We start from the raw sequence: 20256 nt of genomic DNA, 5'->3' as shown, positions 1-20256 counted from the left end.
TATAGTATGGCATAAGACGTCAAAAAAACATCATAGTATATTAAGGCATAAAAGGTCACAAAAACGTCATAGTATGCTAAGACATCAACTCACATACTATTGTAAGGCAATAAATGCCAAAAAACCTTATAGTATAGTATGGCGTAAAAATATCAAAAAACGTCATAGTATAGTATGGTAAAAAAAGTCAAAAAAACATTATTGTACATTAAGGCATAAAAGGTCATAAAAACATCATAGTATGGTAAGGCATCAAATGAAATAGTATTGTGAAGCATAAAAATGACAAAAAACGTCATAGTATGGTATGGCATAAAAAAAAAAACATCATAGTATAGTATGGCATAAAACGTCAAAAAAACATCATAGTATTTTAAGGCATAAACGGCCATAAAAACCTCATAGTATAGTAGGGAATGAAACAACATAGTATAGCAAGGCATAAAAATGCCAAAAAACATCATAGTGTAGTATGGCATAAGACGTCAAAAAAACATCATAGTATTTTAAGGCATAAACGGTCATAAAAACCTCATAGTATAGTAGGGAATGAAACAACATAGTATAGTAAGGCATAAAAATGCCAAAAAACATCATAGTATAGTATGGCATAAGACGTCAAAAAAACATCATAGTATATTAAGGCATAAAAGGTCATAAAAACGTCATAGTATGCTAAGACATCAACTCACATACTAATGTAAGGCAAAAAATGCCAAAAAAACTTATAGTATAGTATGGCGTAAAAATATCAAAAAACGTCATAGTATAGTATGGCAAAAAAAGTCAAAAAAACATTATTGTACATTAAGGCATAAAAGGTCATAAAAACGTCATAGTATGGTAAGGCATCAAATGAAATAGTATTGTAAGGCATAAAAATGACAAAAAAAATCATAGTACAGTATAGCATAAAAATGTCAAAAAACGTCATAGTATGCTAAGACATCAACTCACATACTATTGTAAGGCAATAAATGCCAAAAAACCTTATAGTATAGTATGGTGTAAAAATGTCAAAAAACGTCATAGTATAGTATGGCATAAAAAGTCAAAAAAACAACATAGTATAGTATGGCATAAGACGTCAAAATAACATCATAGTATATTAAGGCATAAAAGGTCATAAAAACGTCATAGTATGGTAAGGCATCAAATGAAATAGTATTGTAAGGCAAAAAAGTCACAGTATAGTATGGCATAAAAATAAATAAAAAAACCATCATAGTATATAGTATGTCATAAAACCTCAAAAAAACATCATAGTATTTTAAAGCATAAACGGTCATAAAAACGTCATAGTATGATAAGGAATAAAACGACATTTTATGATAAGGCATAAAAATGTTAAACGTAATAGTATGGCATAAAACGTCAATAAAACATCATAGCATATTGAGCCATAAAAAGTCATAAAAACGTCATAGTAAGGTAAGCAATACAACGGCATAGTATTGTGAGGCATAGAAATGACAAAAAAAACGTCATAGTATAGTATGGCATGAAAAAAAAAAAAAGGCAAAGACAAAAATGTCCCATACTGGGATTTGAACTGACAAATGTCTCAGTCTGAGGCAACAGTGCTAACCATTGTACCACAATGCCGCCCAATCACAAACTCCTATTTTGATACAGTAAGGCACTTAAAAATTAAAAAAAACATCATAGTATAGTATGGCATAAGATGTCAAAAAAACATCATAGTATATTAAGGTATAAAAGGTCATAAAAACGTCATCCTTTAGTAAGCATAAAAATGTCATAAAACGTGATAGTATTATAAGGTATAAAACGTCATAGTATAGTAAGGCATAAAAATGTCAAAAACGTCATCCTTTAGTAAGGCAAAAAATGTCATAAAACGCCATAGTATAATAAGGTCTAAAAATGTCATGAAAAGTGATAGTATAGTAAGGCATAAACCTTCAAATTAGAAAAGTAAGGTATAAAAATGTCATAAAACGTCATAGTAAGGTATTAAAATGTCAAAAACGTCACAGTATAGTAGGGCATAAAAATGTCATAAAACGTCATAGTAAGGTATTAAAATGTCAAAAACGTCATCGTTTAGTAAGGCATAAAAATGTCAAAAAACGTCATACTATATTATGGCATAACACGTGATAGTATAGTAAGGCATAAACCTTCATATTAGAAAAGTAAGGAATAAAGATGTTTATTCCTGTCTGTAAAACAGATAATAAGCTAACCTACAGCATCCAACCTTTGAGAGAATTGTTTTGCTGCTGTAGCACCACCTTACAACATATTATTAGTAATTTCTGTGTTTTTTTACTCAGTTTTGCCCAAATATGTATGTACTGCAGGGGCATTTAGACATAAGATAAATACCCTACATATCTATCCTTCTCTCCCCTGTGTGCACAGATGGGTTTTATTGTCTCTGTGGTTTAGGTCTCTAATATTTCACCCTTTCACTCTGACAGGCGTTCAACTCGGAGACGGACAACTTCAAGCTGCTGTATGGGGGCCACCAGTACCACGCCAGCTGTGCCAATTTCTGGATTAACTGTGTGCAGCCCAAACCCCCGGGCCTCATCCTGCCTGACCTGCTCTGAGCTTTGGCTGCAGCTGCCATGGTAACAAGACGGGCTAATCAACATCAGATAGGTGGAGGAACAACAGAGGCTCTCACCTTGGACAGAGAGCAAAAGAAGAATGTTTAAAGTCACTGGATCCCTCTGTATTTATTTATTTTTTATTCTGAAATCTCCCTTTTGTCACACTTTTGGTGAGCTGTAACTCAGGCTGTGTTCATGTTCATCTGTTAGTTTGTTCAAATTCTCTATATAATTACCATCCATGGTATTGTTACCCTATTGTTCCTCCATGTAAACCACCTAACATATGTAGGTTAGCTGTATACTGTAGGTGATATTTAAATCTATCCCTAATGATGCTTTAACAAATTATTTCAACTGCAGAAAAAGGTTAATATTACTTTCACTTATATTTAAATTATTAGGTGTGCAATATCATTAAAAATACTGGCAGAGGACATTGGTAAACATCTTGGGTTTTTAATGTCACTTGTTGCTTTGCTTCTATTTGTGAGGAATTTTATTCATGACTCTCTTTATTCCCACTGAACCAGAGCTGTTGAATCATAAGCCTATTATCGTACTTGAATTACATTTGTTGGGCAGGTCTGTTTGATGAAACTCTGTTGCTGTTATGGTTTTAATATCTTTTTGAAAATCTTTAACATTCAAACCATCACTGCTGTGCTGGAAGGCAGATATCTACCTTTTTATGAATTGTGTTGAATTAACTGCTTTGAATGTCTTTTGCACTGTTGGAGGGGGTATTTAAATTGTGTTTTATAGGTATTTTGGGGGAGGGGTTGTTGTGATTTGGGGACTTGAAGGAAACATTGTTAATGGTTGTGTTTTTCTGTCTTGATGTTGTGTGCAACCAGAGCTAAAAGTCTAGAGATGTTGACTGTGATTCTGAACTAAAATTGCAGCAGCACTTTTTGTATATTACAGTGTGATGCTGTAGCAATGCAATTATGACTGTAATGTGAATGTCATGTAAATAAATGAGTATGCATACAGTTTTAAGTGTCACAGATTATTATATTGGACAGACGGAATAGTTTTACAAGTTTTAAAACAAAGGTGTCACTGCGTGCTGCAGTTGATTGGATAAAAAGTAAGCTGAAAAACAGTTTTCAAACAACTCCAAAGTTGCATCAGCTTATACCAACTAACTACAGCTGTTAAATCTGCTAGTGACAGTTGTAATTACAGGTGACAAAATAGACCTTTTTGTATTGTAAGAAGTATTAGGGGTGGTTTTCTGGATTAAGTCATCCAGAATTTCTGTTTAAATACAAACTACAGCTTTAAATTGAGACAGTCATTTACTTCACTTTTGATCTTATTCTCCCTGCTTCCCTGAGAGCTTCCTCTTCCAAATGCATGAATGTTTCGGCACATTTTTCCACAGTCACTTTACTCAATAATGTACTTTCTCTGCGGCCAGAGAGGCCTCATCTCCATCACTTTGCAATAAAATGGAATAAATTCTCCTTCGACAAGCCTGCAGAGCCATCGCTGGCGGTTGAGCTCAGCCAATCAAATGGGATGTCTGGGGGCTCTGTGAAACCAGTCTCATTATCGTTCTCACACTTGTGTTCAGGTGTGTTCTCCAACATCCATTTTATCTCTCGCCGTTCCCTAATTCATTTCCTGCAGAAAATGAATTCCTCTCCTCTCACGGTGAACACCGGGATTACAGAAAATTACAAATGCTGGAATCAATTACTGAATAAGGCTGGGTAATTTGAATTGCAGACAGTCTCTCACCTTCCTGTACCTGTCATCTTCACGGCTATTGTCTGTGATGTCGTGCTGAAATTATCGCTCAGGGAAAGGATTGAGATTGAAGCGATACTGTGCCGTATTGACTACTGCTCTTTGGTATTTCATGGCCATGGTCAATCACATTATTCATTAAAAACAGCTGCTTCTGCACATTAAGTTCAACTGATTGCCTTAAACTCTTGTGAATAGAGTTGCTTTCTGCTTTACTTTCTTCCAATAATATTTCCATTTATCCTCAGATGCTCAGAAAAGCTGGTGTAAAAGCAAAAGCATTTGTTTTAATGTTTACAGGGAAGAGCTAAAAAAAAATATCAACAGTGTTTTTTGTGCATTACATTTCCTCTGGATTTTTGAGGCTGTTACTATTATTTGAAATTTTTAAAAATCTGATTAATTTGTTTCTCAACAAACATAATATAACCAAACATGTTTGCCAAGGATCCCCTGAACTTCATTATTATAGGATTTTGAGTTAAATTAATCCATCAATCAACAGAAACTTAACCAGCAACAAATTGGATAATTGATATAAACAATTAAATCATTTATCAAGTGACTGACGAATATTCTCTGTTTCCAGCTTCACAAATGTGAGTATTTTTTGTTTTATATAATTGTAAATTATAGTTTTGGACTGTTAGTCAGACAAAACAAGATATTTAAAGACATCAACCTTGGTCTCTGAGAAATTGTAGAATAGATTTTCACTATTTTTTGACATATGAAGATAAAACAATTGATTATTAGAACAACTAATCACTAGGCTAACTGAAAACAAATATTTCTTACAACCTTACAAGAACTTTAACCAAGATATTTACTGAGAGGAAAATTTTATATTTGAAAAACCAACTTGTCAGTTTATGATAACTGATGAATAATGTTTTCATATAAAACTGCTTCTCAAATGTGAATATTTGATAGTTTTCATTTAAAGTTTTCTATGTTAGTAAACTTGATTTTAGTTTTTTTCACAGTTGGTCACAGAAATGTGAACTTGGGCCTCAGGGAATAATGATGTGGATATTTCCACTATTTTCTAACATTTTATACACTGAACAATCCGATTATTAGAGTTGCTATATGTAAGTAATTTAGTTTAAAACAATATATTATCTAAAATTTTCAACAGAATGTGAGGAAATAACAGTTTTGGCATCATGTAAAAGACGTCTATGTATTGTGTTGCAAAGATATGAAGTTAGCATTCTAACCAGCGAGCCGCAGCCCATCCTGTCTTACAATACTACTTTGTACCTCAAGAGGCGATAATGAGTCTCTGTAGCATCCACTTTGGTTTGCCCTCAGTCCAACATGAGAGGATGAAGAAGTAGAAAACATCTTGATCGCCCCCTGGTGGTTGGCTGCAGTCAAAGTCATAAGCCCGCGCAGACTCTGGCTCCAAATGATATCACCGGTGCAAGACGGCAGTGCCTGTATCAGAGATATTTGGTCTTAATTTTTGTACAGTGGGAGGAAGTACAGATGCGTTGTCCATCTTTATATACAGTCATTGTTCTAGACTGGTAACTGAACAACTGCTTTCTGTGGATTAATTACTTCGCAGAAAATGGGAAGCAGTTTACAGTTTAAGGAGCACAATAGTCTTAAAACTAGATTTCATTCCTCTACAAGATTTGGGACAAAAGATGCAGCATGTAATAGTTTATAATATTCTTCAGTGGTACAATTTTCTAACAAATTAGTGATTAATCAAATTATGAAGATAAAAACCAAATGGAATGACCTGGGGCTTTTAGGGCACCTCCTGGGCAGTTTCCCAGTTGGTACTCCAGTTTTACAACTTACTGTTGGTTTTAGTCCTTTCATGGGATTTGTCAACAATAATAAAATCATGGAACAACAACAGAGTTGTCCTTCAGCACTAGCTCCTTCTGGTTGACTATTAGTTAAAACAAAGGACTGAAATGTGACACTTAAGTAGATTTATGATGCCTCAGCTTCTCCATTAATGACCTGGACACAAATATTAGTCATTTTCACTGCTGAGATATTGTGTAAAAATTGAATATAGCTTCATGGCTTGCAGTCCTATGCCTCAGTCTCTGTTCTATCAATCAGTTCAGACAGCTGAGGCTTCAGACGCGACGGACAGATGAGTCACTGTTACACCACAGAGACGACACACTCAGTCAGCCGCTCACTGAGGAACAATGAGTTGTTTCACTACAGTCTAAATTATATCAGCCAAGGTCTCCTATTGTGCTTCAGATGATCCTCAGTCTGCTGTGAGACTGTTGTACTCTCTAATTTCTGTCTTTTCTGCTGTTATCAGTAATGAAAGAAGTATGTCTACAACTATGTAAAAAATACAAGTAAATGTCCTGTGTTCAAAATCTTATGTAAATGTACATAAGTATTAATATCCATATGCACCTAAAGCATCAAAAGTAAAAGCATTCATTACACAGAATGGCCAATTTCACACCATAATAATTAGTAAGATTACTATCACTGATGCATTAATGTGTGAGCAGCAATGTCGTTATAGGTGGTTGAGGTGATTTCAAACACTTTAAAATGTTGGGTGGTTAAATATACCAGACTTAGACCAGATATTTCTGTCTTAAACGTCTAAAAACCTTATTTGCAGTGTAGTTTTTAATTAAATTAAAAACATGTTCTGAAGCTAACATCTGCATCTTGAAACAATACAAAATAAGGTAGGTTCTTGCACTAGAATTACTAAAGGTTGATTTTAGAAAAATGTTAGAAGTTAATTTGCTTTTAAACTGGTTGAAATATTTCTTTCTAAATTCTTACCCACATTTCTTTTTTGCTTGGTAAGACAACAAAAAGCTGCATATAATTTGTATGAAAAGTAAAAGGCAAAATACTCAAAGTCACTGGCTGTCAGATAAACAGGTAGTTAAAAATAAGAAGTACAATATTTCCCTCTGAAATGTTGTGAAGTAGAGATGTAGAGCAGCAGAAACTGAATACAGTACTTGAGTAAATGTACTGAGTTGTTTGCAACTGTTGTGAGGCTTAAAAAAATACTTTAGATCACATCCAGCAGTTGAAGCATATGTTTCTGTGTGGCTAAATCAGGCTGTCAAATTCTAACTATAATGAGGATGGTGAGCCTGAATATGCAGTAGCAGTCAAAGCAGCATGTTTATATTAATAACTGGCCTTGTGCATATGGCCTTGTTAAAATGAAAATGCAGGATCTACAACTAGTGATATGGGAATAGTGCTGTAGCTTATGCTGATTATGGTGAATTATTAAAAGCTGTATAATTTGAAGCCTAGAGAAGCCATGATTCAGTAATTCATTGCAGCTACAGCAGATGTTCATATTAGCTTTGTCTGGTTGAAATAAAATCTGCACAGACAACTACTGCGATTACATTCAGAAATAATTACATTGCCACAGCCAGGATTTTAGAAATAGGAGGGTTACAAGCACAAAGTCACCAACAGCCACCTAACACTGTTTTTTTTTTCCTTTTCTTTTTTTTTTGGATTATTGGATTGGATTGTCTAAAACTACAGCCATGCTGGCATCTCTGTATGGCAGTAAAGTTGGTATAAGATTTACCATGTTCACCGTCTTAGTGTAGCCTGTTAGCATGCTAACATTTGCTAATTAGCACTAAACACAAAGTACAGCCGTGGCTGATAGAAAAAGTCTTTAGTTTTGCAGGTATCTGCCTATAAACCATCATATCTGACTAATTAAAAATTTGATTTGATGAGGTGCTCAAATCAAAGTTTGAGGATCATAAAAATTCCAACAATTCATCTTTGAGGGTCTTGACTATCTCTAGTAAATTAACTCAAATCAAGTTCATCCTCTGGGGATCATGAATACAAAATGTACAATCTGTACAAAATTTAGCTGTTGAGCTATTTCAGTGTAAACTAAAGCAATGAACGGACTGACAAAACTAACATCCCCGTCAACAGAGCCGTGCTGTTAGCATGGCAATACATGCCCAATATTAGGTGGTTTCAGCCTATAGAATGAGGATTTAATGCTTTTTTCTGTTTTACATAAATGCCATGTTGGGCTTGAGGAAATGAACGTTTTTTTCACTAATTCCTAACATTTTATCTCAACATTAATTCACCAATCAAAAACACAAATAAAAAAAAAAAAAAGCAGTTGTTGCAGCTCACCAGTGTCAGATGATTCCTGTTGAGTTGGCATCATCTGAATGTCATCTCCTCAAACTTCATCAGCGCTGTTCGTTCTGCATGGCCTGCACCGCTGGAGCCTGGCCTGCTCCGATGCTCAGGATGATGCAAATGGCTCTGCTTACTGCTTTAATGATAGATGATAATATCCTGCTGCTGGTGAGGGATGTGTTTACTTTTAGCGCTTGACTATGCCGTGGAAATCATGTGCATTTGTACTCACATTAACACAGTGAGAAAAAGGGGGGGGGGGGGGGGGAAAAAAAAAATTTTTTTTTTTTTTTTTTTGATGGGAGAAAATAGTGTGTGCAGTGTATAATTTGGACCCATCACTCGTGCATCTCCACAGTGGTTGGCCTGTCATCGTCTCTGTGGGTAATGGAATTCATTGTGGAGACCACTCTGGAGGTCCCTCAGAAGTGTGGGCACAAGACAAATAGCACTCATCAATATCTGCCTGCTGCTCTGTAGCCACAGCAAATGAGAATGAATGACAGAACGTCTCTTTGACATCTGAGGACATCTCCTGGGGAAAATGGCTGAGCAGAATGAACGTCAAGAAGCATTTGGATGACGAAACGCTGCAGCCTGTTCATGTGAAAACATCTCTTGAGACGTCTCCAGGCATAATTAAAAAAACAGATGTTTATGAGAAAAGTTCGCCTGATTTTAAAGTAAATGTGCATGATGAATATTGTGTGTATCAAATTTCAACAAAAACAGTAACATGAGCTCATTTTTTTCAATTTTAATATCAGTCTTGGGGCATTAAATTATTTGAAAAGTCAGATTACAGATTGCACTCAGAACAAAAACACCTTTCTCCTCCTACAATCATTTACCCCTGAACTTTTATTCTTTTTCTTAAAATTGAAATGTCACATTTAATCTATTATGGCAGAAAAGCATTGTTGCACTGATCTCTGTGGGTTGAAAATGTCAACTCTGCTGCACTCATGACAACAATCAACATCACTGCTGTGAGCGGTCTGATAGATGTCTGACCACATCCAACAGTGATACTATACTGCACTGTTGTGTAGGGGTGAGAGTCAAGAAGGTAAATCACAAGACAAAACTGACAGGATACCTTCACTGCCCATGATAACGATGGACAGGACAGAGTCATCTGATACAGCGAGTGCGGAGACGACAAATTGAGATTAGTCGACATTTAAAGATCGTGGAGAATTTTGACAATTTATTTGTTTCTGGTTCCAGCTTCTAAATAGTTAGTTAGTTTTATATCACTGTAAATATCATTATATTTTTTGGACCATTTGTCAGACATAATCAGCAACTTGAAGACTTCAATTTAAATGCAACACACATGTAGCACTGCATCATCTGAGTTGCCATACAGACAGAGGTCAATGTATGAGAGCTAGGACGTGCTGATTGTAGTATCATAAATTCTCATTGTGACTTCGCCATGAGATAGACCACATTCTGAGCCTCGACTAATCACAGCTTGCCCTCTTTCACAACCTGCGTACAACAGCGTAAACGTCCGAAGCGGTGTGATACTGTCACGTTTGGAAAAAGTAAAAAAAAGTAAAAAAAAAAACATCAAGAAAGCAGGGATGTTGTTGCCATAGCTGTACAAACCCCTCCCTCTGTTGACCAGTTCCGCCTACAGGAGCGGCACCGAGAACATCACCATGTGGGAGAGCGGTCTGTGCTGCTGTTGGTCAACATCGCGTAACACATTGTGGAAAATAACTAAAGGAAGAAAAACAATTCTGACATACTCATCTTTTTGGTAGGACGTCGTGAGGCGTCCCAGATGTGGGATCAGTTGTCGTCTACGATGATTCACTACACAGGATAAAACCATCATTTGTCCCGCCTCATGCCTTTTTTCATTTAATGAGCAGGAATCCATTCGTTGTCTTTGTTCACTGCGTTAGGTTTATTTTTTTATGTGATCATATTGGCGGCAACGTCTTGATGATGTTGTGTATTGTGATTTACTACTGATTTTTTTGTCTCACCCCTACAACTCTATTTAGTGCTAAACATTACTTTTAAAGCGTGGACAGCATGTGCAGCGAAGTGAAAATTTCAACCACTAGACGACAGCAGAAGTAGGATTGTCAACCTGTGTGACATGGCTCTTCAGAAAAGCGCTGAACCACAAAAGTAGGCCGTTTTACAGACAGAAATAAAATGTGTTTTCTGAACTGCACTGATCTCTCTGGAACCTCACTCGAATATGGACACAAGGCAAAAACAGTGGGATAGAAAATATTCTTCCAAGCATCTATCATAGCGCTACCAGTTCCCTTAAGGTGGCAGATTTTTTTTTTTTTTTTTTTTTTTAAATACAGCATCAAATAGCACTACAATAACATAGTGTAGTCACAGGACAGGACAGTCAACCCTGTGGTACACAGGAGCTTTTCCTAAACCTTGATTTTAGCGTACATCTTTTGGATTTTTACCTTCAAAATAGTAGATAAAGTAACATCTTTAAATGTTCAGTTAAAGTGCACCATAATGAGTTTTTGCTCACTATCAGTACATTCCAATAAAATAATTTTGTCTATATTTTTTTTTTTTCTGTACATTTATCTTAAATGCTACCATAAATTGAGAGCATGCTGCTGCCCTTACACCAAAGATTACTGCAAAACTGGCACAAAACCACCACATGACACCACGTCAGGAAAAGGACTTCAGTCACATAACTGTCAGAGCTGCAGAGTCTTGACCACAGCTAACACCTTCACAGAGCACTCGTCCTCCACTGGAATTGGAAAGACAGACCAGAAGATGGACAGTTCCGACTTGCTCAGTCCGAGCATTTTGTTTTGGTGTCTGACATAATTGTGGTCCCAATCGATCCTTTGGTCCGAAGGATTCTGGGCTTGAAGTGGCCTTGCTCCCATTCAAAGACTAAATAGAGGTGACTGGTTGGATGAGCAGCTGCTCCATCAGCAACAACCAGTGTCCGATTAGACTCCCTCTGTCCAAGTGCACCAATATTCATTAAATAAGCTTCACACAGATCTACACTCACACACATCTCACTTCGCCTGTCCAGAACAGGCGGGAACCTGCAGTCCAGAAGGGCAAAAGGGCTTCATCTTCACTTTCCTACTCGATCCCTCGCTGTGGACGGTTGGCGCAGCCTCTCTCACAGGCCCCAGTACGGAGCCAGGCTCCTGCGGTCCCTCTCATAAACATCTGGTATGACCCCATAGGGTGTCTGCACCATCTTAACAGAGTTTCTACCAAACAGCTTCCTCTCATACTCGATGAGCTGGCGCCAGAAGCCGCCATTGGGCCTAATGACAGGGCGGCGGGCTTTAACCCAGGCGTGGGCCTCAGCCAGAGACACGCGGTGATACTTCATGAGGTACGCCAGGCACAGAGAGGCTGAGCGGCTAACCCCCGCTGCGCAGTGCACAAGCACCGCCCCTCGTTTGCGTCCCACGCTGTGGATCTTATCAGCCACGCTGTCGAAGTACAAGGAGATGGGGGAGTGGGGCATATCCGCCAAAGGGACCTTTACGTACTCCATGTGAGGCCAGTTGAAGTTTGGGAGCTCGATGGTGGCGTTGACCACGCAGGTGATGCCTTTCGACAGCAGCAGGCTGCGGTTTGATGCCACGTTCCCCCTGCTGAGGAAGAGGTTGGGGGTGATTTGTGCGATGCCCCCCAGCAGGCTGCCGTTCTCAGGCAGGAGCCTCGGCACCGCAGTGGGCACCATGGAGCTGCGATGGTGGTGGTGGTGGTTGTGGAAGAAGCCTTGGCTGCGGGAACCCATTGAGGAATCAAGAGGGCTTCAAAAAGGACGGTGAATTGAAGAAAAAAGAAAAATCTTCAGCAGCTCAGAGTCATAGTAGTGAAGTGGGACCAGCCAGACAGCTCCTGTAACACAAACAGATTTCACTTTCAATCTAAATTAAACATTTTTCTATTTCAGTGGAGGCTGAACACTCAGGCTGACAAACATACAAACACTTCGCAAGGACGAGTAACATCACTGCTGTTTGCAAAGACTCCAAGACAAGGCTGCTATAATCCTTTTTTTGGATGGCAGTGTGATGAGGCGGTTGTTTCCAGGAAATGTTTCTTTCAGTCTGAGTCTGTCTTTAAACTTCAAAAGCCCAGGCAGACACAGCTGTTAAAGAGCCACAATAGTTGACTAATTTAAAAACACACTGCTATGAGGCTGCGACCCACTGATCCACTCTTCAAATTACAATTACATCTGAGGGTTTTCACGAATCCTCAGACAGATTCAGAGTGTTTATATGTGAGCTAGAGAGGCCGCTCTATCTCTACTGTTTGTGTCTCTATATTCTGGTCGAATGGCCTCCATGCTGCACACTGAGACGTGCCTCCCTCTGCCATGTGAGCACAGACCCCCTGGAGGCATACACTCACCTCATCTCATGTTCATCCATCCACAGCCCCCACATACAGATTACATCTCTCGTCTCTCTGGCTATTGCTGCTTTTAATGTCGTTTTGGATGGCAGCAAACGGCAGGGTGCAAAGTAACCATATACTGTATGAAACCTAAATGTGCTGATAGTACACTTCATTTAAGCACCAAATTTGCTAAAGTTTATTATTCTAATTCCATTTTCTTTTTCAAAAAAGGATGATAAAAATAACCTTCCTTATGAGCCGTAACCTGAACATGAAGATGCACGAGACATGACATGAAGAAAAAGATATTATAGGAACTCTAATGTGACATTTCTGGCTGTGCTGTATATGATGGAAATAGCCTCCTGTACTAATACTTAAGTTATCAGCAGAGAGCCCACAGCTCCAGGCGCTACTTCACACACTGTTGCACTTGTCGTGCGTCATCCACACCTTGTGCAGCAGTCTGGCCGGCAGGTCTTTTTCTTTCATGTTCAGCTACAGTCTGGTTAACAAGACACACGGGTCAACTGCTTTAAACTGGAATTCAACCAGCAGAAAAAAAACCACCTGATCACCTGCAAAGACAGCACGAGACAGACGGGGGATTCTTCTCATTGATTAAATTTAAATCAAAAAGTCGAGTGGAAAGATATGAATTTAAATACACCTGCATGACTGACAATACAATGAAACCGTGATGGCAGCTTTGGGATCCAATGATAAATTTCTATCGCATCATCCATTAACAGCCCCCTGCAATGAAGATCAAGTTTTTAACCTTGTTAACGTTTTTTTATATCATACAGGACATATCATGAGCAAAATAAGCTCCACTATATTTCCACCTTGGAACTGCAGTGAACAAATGACAGCCTCATTAAAAAAAACAGCTTCAGACAGCCAGGGATTAATATGTCACAAACCTAAGGAACCAATCCTGTCAACTTGCTCGGGATGTGGGGGCGGGAAAAAGAAACCCAAAACCTAGTGAGTACAGAGAGCGAGAGTTTACATCAGCACAACCACTAACAGTGTGTCAGCCACTGCCACTTGCAAGCTAATAAACAACATAAACAAATAAAAGATGCAAACTATGCTAACCGTTGTGGTATATCTGCTAGTTGCTGATTTTGGTCACAACAGACTCCTCATCTGAGTCTGAGTCTGACTGAAGCTCAGACATGCGGCTGAGTCTCTCTGATGTTTCCTCCACTACCCATCTTGCCACGCACTGCTCTTTCACCCGTCAACCTAACGCAAGCAGTGGTGGTGGGTGGGCCTGATCCAGAATTTAAAATATTTTACTTTTTATGTGGGAATATCATGTTAAACAAAAATATTAATAATAGCAGTATATTTTTGCATTCTTTAAATCTACAGTTCTCAACTTCAGTTTGGAGAACTACAGAGTGCTGTTAAGTCTGGTAAGACATATTCTTTAACAGGACAGGAATCAGAAAACTATTTCTGCTATACACAAAATGATGCATTTTTCCACACTTTCTTACTATGTAAAAAATTACTGGATAATTTAGCTTCTCCAGGCCTATAGGTCAGGTCATATTTATTTTAACGGGTCATGAGACTAAAATAATGGGAGCTACTGCATTAAATGTTACATCACAAGGGCCAAAATAAAAAAGCAACTGCTGTGAAACCTTTTATTTTTCCCTACAAGATATTCTCTACTAACATGAAACACACTTTTTCAAGGTTGTAACCCCAGTTTTAGTGGTTTTATTATCTAAAGTTTGCATAAAAATAGCAAAACAAGTGTCCAATACTAAAGCAAACGCTGTTTTTACAATACAATCTTCATATAGCCAAGGGTTGGAGCTGCCTTACATCATCATTACCTTCCAGCTGTAAAAAACCCTTTACTCCTATAGATCACAGCTTTGCCATCTCAGCATGGTCTGCTTCTCTTTCCCCCCCAAAAAAATAAAGGGATCAAAAGGCTAAAATAACACTCTCCTCCCTCCCCTGTTCAGTCTCTCTGGCTTGCTCCCAGTTGCCAGTCACCCTGCTCTTTGCCTCTGAAACCGTTGCCATGGTCGTGATCGAGCTGTGGTGCAGCTGATTCCACCTTCCTCCGCACTGTCACCATTGGTGATGATGAGACAACAAATACTGTCATCCTGACTCTGGAAATTGAGTGTTTACCCTCAAACCACATCAGGAGATGGTGAGTGATACATCAGAGCAGCACTGAGACACAGTGTGAATGACTTTTCTGTAAGAAGAATCAAGTAAATAATAACTAAGTAGGAAAAAACATGTCCCACACTGTTAGTCTGTGTGGTCCATTGTTGATGTGTTCAGGCATTTCACTCCATTGTCCAACTTAATTCAAGCTGAAACCATTAGTCAATTGATAGATAAGCCGATTAACAGAAAATGAATCTGGAATTATTTTAATATTGATTTAATCGATTGAAATCATTTTTCAACCATAAATATTAAAATCCTCTAGTTCCAGCTTCTCAGTTATGAAGATTTGCTGCTTTTCTTTAGCTTATGTGACAGTAAATTAATAATCTTTGGGTTTCGAACTGTGGGTTGGTCAAAAAACAAAAACAAGACAGAACACATAACATTGGCCTTACGGAAATTATAATTTAATAAGAGTGGAAATAACACACAGATAACTGTAGACTATAGTTCCCCTCTGCTCTGTGGAGCGTTTTAAAATCTTTCAGCTCATTGTTTTGGTTTTCCAGCACACAACTTAATTGTTTTGCTTCAGTCTCTCCTCAACAATCATGTTTCCAGATGCAGCAGGAAAAAACAGCTCTGATAAACTCAATGTAAACCTACTACACAGTAACCTGCCAAGCACATAGAATACAGTGGGTTTACAGCTTGTTGCACTGCCAACAAATGACCAAAAGTGAAATCAATGAGGTTCAACGTTTGTCATGTTGAAATGTAGCAATGAGTTGATTCAAGAGTTGACATATCGAGTTGATATATTATCACCATTTTCGAGGTTATTTTTCTGGCTCTACCGCAGGAAGATGACATCCCCATTCTTAATCCCACCTAACAAAGCTCTGATCTCAGTCTGCTCTGTCATTTTTTTTTCCAGTAGCCATCAATGAACACACCAGCAGACGTATGTGGGCAGCATTTCAGAGGTCTGAAACCAGGCAACAAATGTGAGATCTTGCTCTAATTATAAATGGGAAGACTCGGCTACTAAACAGACATCTTGCAACTAACAATTATTTTCAAAATTAGTAATTTATTTTCTTTAAATGTGATTAACTACTTTGTCTGAAAACAGCATAGATGTATAAATGTAGAAAAAGGTGCCTGCTATAATTTCTCTAAGGTCATCATAATTTATTCAAATTGCTTGTTTCCAAAATCCAAAAATATTCAGTTTACAATCAGATATGACAAAAAAGCATCAAATCATCTCATTTGAGAAGCAAACGTTTGGACAAATGACTAAAATAGTTGCTGATTAATCTTCTGCTGATCGATTAATTAACTAATTATTGCAGCTCTACTGGGACGCACAGTTGATGCATTAATGCATGGAGATAAACAACATATATACCATCAGCTGAGACATACAAACTCTGTTGCTGCAGCAACCTACTGACCAACAGTATAAGACAGTGGCAGCCACATCAGCAGGGAGATGAGGGCGATAAGAGAACCAAATAATCCCTGGCTCTCACCAAAGTGCTGATGTACCACAGATTTGCTCCATCCAAATGGTTATTTATACCCCAGGCTGGGCAGGAATGAGGTTGCAGAGAGCGGAGGAGGGAGAATTATGCAGAAGCTGTCGCCACAGAAAACTCTACTGTATGTCTGAGATACTGGGGATACTGCAGCTCACTGTCAATCAAATTTACTGTGAGAATTAATTCTTCAAAAAAAAAAAAAAACACAACAAAGAGGGTCAGTGGCATTTACGGGACAGTGTCCGAAGCACTGTGCTACAGAGTCACTACACATCCTGACTTATACTCAAGCAAATTTAGTGTCTGATGTTTCTTCTTCTTATACTGTATTCTTGTCGTCCCCCCCCCCCCCCCCCGCTCTCAATCATTTAGGGTGGATGTGTCAACAGGTGGTCCCACCTAACAAATCGTCTTACGCACATCTCTGTTACCCTCTCGGTGGGGAGATTCCTCAGGGGTCCGGTTACAGCTCCACTAATGCAAATTGGAAACGTGACCCAACTACAGGAAGGCTAAAGCGGCAACCTTGATGGTGAAACCTCAACGACACCGGATCATTTCTCGACTTGGTTAACGTCAAATTCCTGACTGACACTTCCTCGTGCCACAGAATGAGATTAATGAAATGAGTGAAAAAACTGTAAAAGAAGGTGCAAGCAGACATGCTCCTCTCAGCACCGTCTCTGAATCAAAGGCAATCCATTTATTCAGTCTGAGTGATTTCTGAAAGTGACTGCAGTCTAGATAATAATCAGGAGAGAATGAGGAGCAATGACAAGGACGGTGTTTTTGAAGCAGGACACGGCTTCTCAAATTCATCCAAACACAACTGGGTGCAGCTTCACAACCCACAAATGAAGCTGCTGCACACAAAGAACACTTTCATGTCAACTGCAGAGGGTTCAAAAGAGGGAGAGTCAGCATAGAGACAGAGGGACAAATTCCACATGAGGACATGAGGGTTCGGGTTTGGCACCTTGCTGCAACAGCAGCAGCTGGGTGCTGCTGACTCAGTCCCCAATGTTACACCTCTTACCATGTCGCACACTGACACATGTAAACAGTCAAAACGTGAGGGGCTGGGGTGAGACCACATGTCATGTAGAGCAACGTGGTGAGCGCACGTATGTGCTGCAGAGCAGAGAAAACACTGTGGTACATACAAACCATACATAAATAAGCCAAGTTTGTAACAAGTTATATTACTGTATCCATCACTACAGCAGACAGAAGAGACAGATAACTGGAGTGACTCTACTTTTAAACAAATGAAAAAATGACACCCTGATCAGAATCTAATGAGGAAGCCTTTTCATTATTCAAAACTGGTGCCACCAGCAGTGAACATCAAATTAGAGCTAAAATGATAAGTCGATTAATCGTTTAGACACTAGACACAAAGATAATCAGCAGCTATAAGTTGTTTATCATTTCAACCATTTTTCAAGCGAAAATGGTGAAAAATGCCATATATTCTCTGGTTCCATCTTCTCAAACCAGACACTTTTCTGATTAATTCATAATGAAGATAATCGTTAGTTGAAGCCCTGTTTCAAATAGAGATGAATCGAATAGTCGATTGACAAAAATTACCAAAAATCGTACTAGTTCTAGCTCATGTGAGAGTTAAAACAAGTAATAGATGACAAATTGGGACCCAAAAAATTCAATTTTCAAAAAATTTTTTTGGACATTTTATAGACAAAATAATCCATTAATTGAGAAGATCCCCAGCAGATTCAATAATAATGAAGATAAATGTCTTTTGCAGCCCTAATATCATATATATTATATTTTTCAGTCTAGGGAAATATGGATGACCAGGCCATTAATTTACAGCAGCCTACACATCCCTGTCCCATCCCTGAGGATATTTAACTGAGGGACTGTAGAAAAATGACTGAGCTGGTGGGAGGGTTTAAGTTTATATTTCACTTTTTAAAATTGCATGACCCTACCTAGCATTATTAACATTTAATTCTATCTTTGACTTAGCAAAAAACTGTAACCTCCTCCCCCCCAATATCTCCAAATATAGTATTACTATTAATAACTACAAAAAAGGTGACACATATGGAATCTGATATGCTGTACCGTAATGTAAACCTTAATATATTTATGGACTGAACCATTTTCACAATAGCTATCACTGCATAAATCTGGAGTGGAATCAACAATTTCAAAATGTATGGTAAAAATAGCAAAAAACTTGAATTATATCATAGATTAACTTCATTAGACAAACTTAACCCCTTTTGTTATGATGCAGAAGAAAGTGAAGGAGAAAATAACTTCTGGTAGGGATTAGCCTACATATAGTGTAATCTAAAAATAAATACCTGAAACAGAGTCAGGACTATTATGACCTGCTGTGCTGGTGAGAACCATTGTTTGAGACTATGATTCTCTTGTAATCCCACGAGAAAATGCTGAAATCTCAAAAATAAAAATAAATAAATAAATAAAAAGACAATCCTCCATTAAGCCCTCCCTTAATATATATAAATAATAATTTGTGTACAGTCCCTAAATCTTAAATCTAGAAATATCTTTGGTGTTTAAGAAACTTGAAATATATAAGATGGCTCTTCAATGAAAGAAAGTGTAACGCCTCCTCTCTCTTTCAGGGCTGGTGTGTGAAAATGTGGAGCTTTCAGTGAATGACTCCACAACTTTAATAATCTATGACTGAGCCGTGAAAGAGCACTGCTCCTCTGTCTGAAATTGATCATAATAAGTGTAAAACATAAATAAAATAGCCTAATGATAGGACTGTGTTTGCAAAAAACGACGACATTCAGCTTCATGCCTTGTTTAAAGGCGTCGGGAAGTGTGGCAGGTGCGCTCGTTTCTTCAATTCCACTCATGCTACAACATAAAACTGACCATAATAAACCCTGCAGGTAAACGCCTATAAAACATATTATTAAATATATCAATGCCTTGAGTGATTTTAAATTAAAAAAAAAAAACATCTTCTATGAAATCAAAATTCTGTCGATAAACTGCACCCATCAGATGTAAAACTCAACTTACCAGTCGACTCTCACTCGGGCAGAGATGGAGGTTTTCAAAGCGCCTTCACCACCTGCACCAATCCGGCGGACACAGATCCGCTGCTGTCACACTCCGGACATCTACCTTCAGTCAGTCCGATCATACAAACGGACAGGAGGCCAGCTGGTGGGAAACAAACCGAGACACGCAACAACATAATGTGAAAGTCACAGAAATACGAGCCATCAGTGCATCCGCCCGGCTCTACGGTGGCAGCAGCGGCGTGTACAGGGCAGCGCTGTCCTCGGTATGAGAAGTGATCAGTGCCACACAGAGGCGGAGGCAGGAGAGCATGTTGGATGAATGAGATGATTGTAGGCTGTTTTGTAAAGTTACTGAAACGTCTTATTTGACTTAATAAAGCCTAGGGTGAGGGAGTTTCTGAAACTATCTGACTTGTTGCTATAAAGCCTGCTTAACCAGACAGGCATTTGCATAACCGAGCAGTTAGCCTAAGCCTTTTCTCCTCTAAAACCAAAACATGGTGCAAGAAAACAGTGCTAATAAAGCATACATCTCATCTTTGTGTGGCTTGTCATATAAGCTCTCTGGTGATGTGCCAAGTCCTAATGGACTCACTACTGTCCCCTGTGGCTGGAGAG

At 38.4% G+C, this 20256-nt stretch overlaps 2 protein-coding genes across 6 annotated transcripts in view; one reads left to right on the top strand and one right to left on the bottom strand.

Annotated features, from left to right (window-relative positions):
* The window catches only part of synrg (synergin gamma), a 79401-nt gene extending 75834 nt beyond the window's left edge, over nucleotides 1–3567 (top strand). For all 4 annotated transcript variants that reach the window (XM_022759694.1, XM_022759693.1, XM_022759692.1 and 1 more), the window contains one exon: nucleotides 2448–3567. In XM_022759694.1, coding sequence (XP_022615415.1) covers nucleotides 2448–2579 — 132 coding nt within the window. In that variant the 3' untranslated portion in view covers nucleotides 2580–3567. The remainder of the gene's footprint in view (nucleotides 1–2447) is intronic.
* Nucleotides 3568–11276: 7709 nt separating this feature from the next.
* dusp14 (dual specificity phosphatase 14) lies at nucleotides 11277–19771 on the bottom strand. 2 transcript variants are annotated; one of them, XM_022759776.1, is made up of 2 exons: nucleotides 19634–19771; nucleotides 11277–12389 (listed from the first exon to the last, which is right to left on the bottom strand). In XM_022759776.1, exon 2 carries the CDS (start codon nucleotides 12283–12285, stop codon nucleotides 11653–11655), a length of 633 nt encoding a protein of 210 aa, XP_022615497.1. In that variant the 5' UTR covers nucleotides 12286–12389; nucleotides 19634–19771; the 3' UTR covers nucleotides 11277–11652. The 2 variants fall into 2 exon arrangements, with proteins under 2 accessions (XP_022615497.1, XP_022615498.1); XM_022759777.1 differs by having other exon boundaries at nucleotides 11277–12386.
* Nucleotides 19772–20256: the final 485 nt, after the last annotated feature.

Source organism: Seriola dumerili, unplaced genomic scaffold, assembly GCF_002260705.1.
Source record: "Seriola dumerili isolate Sdu_G_001 unplaced genomic scaffold, Sdu_1.0 BDQW01000330.1, whole genome shotgun sequence".
In the NCBI taxonomy this organism is placed as follows: domain Eukaryota; kingdom Metazoa; phylum Chordata; class Actinopteri; order Carangiformes; family Carangidae; genus Seriola; species Seriola dumerili.
The sequence above is the reverse complement of the archived record's forward strand: the minus strand, read 5'-3'. Positions and strand labels throughout refer to the sequence as shown.

Excerpts from the sequence above, each read along its gene's own strand:
- dusp14 (XM_022759776.1), bottom strand. The coding sequence starts at position 12,285 with ATGGGTTCCCGCAGCCAAGGCTTCTTCCACAACCACCACCACCACCAT.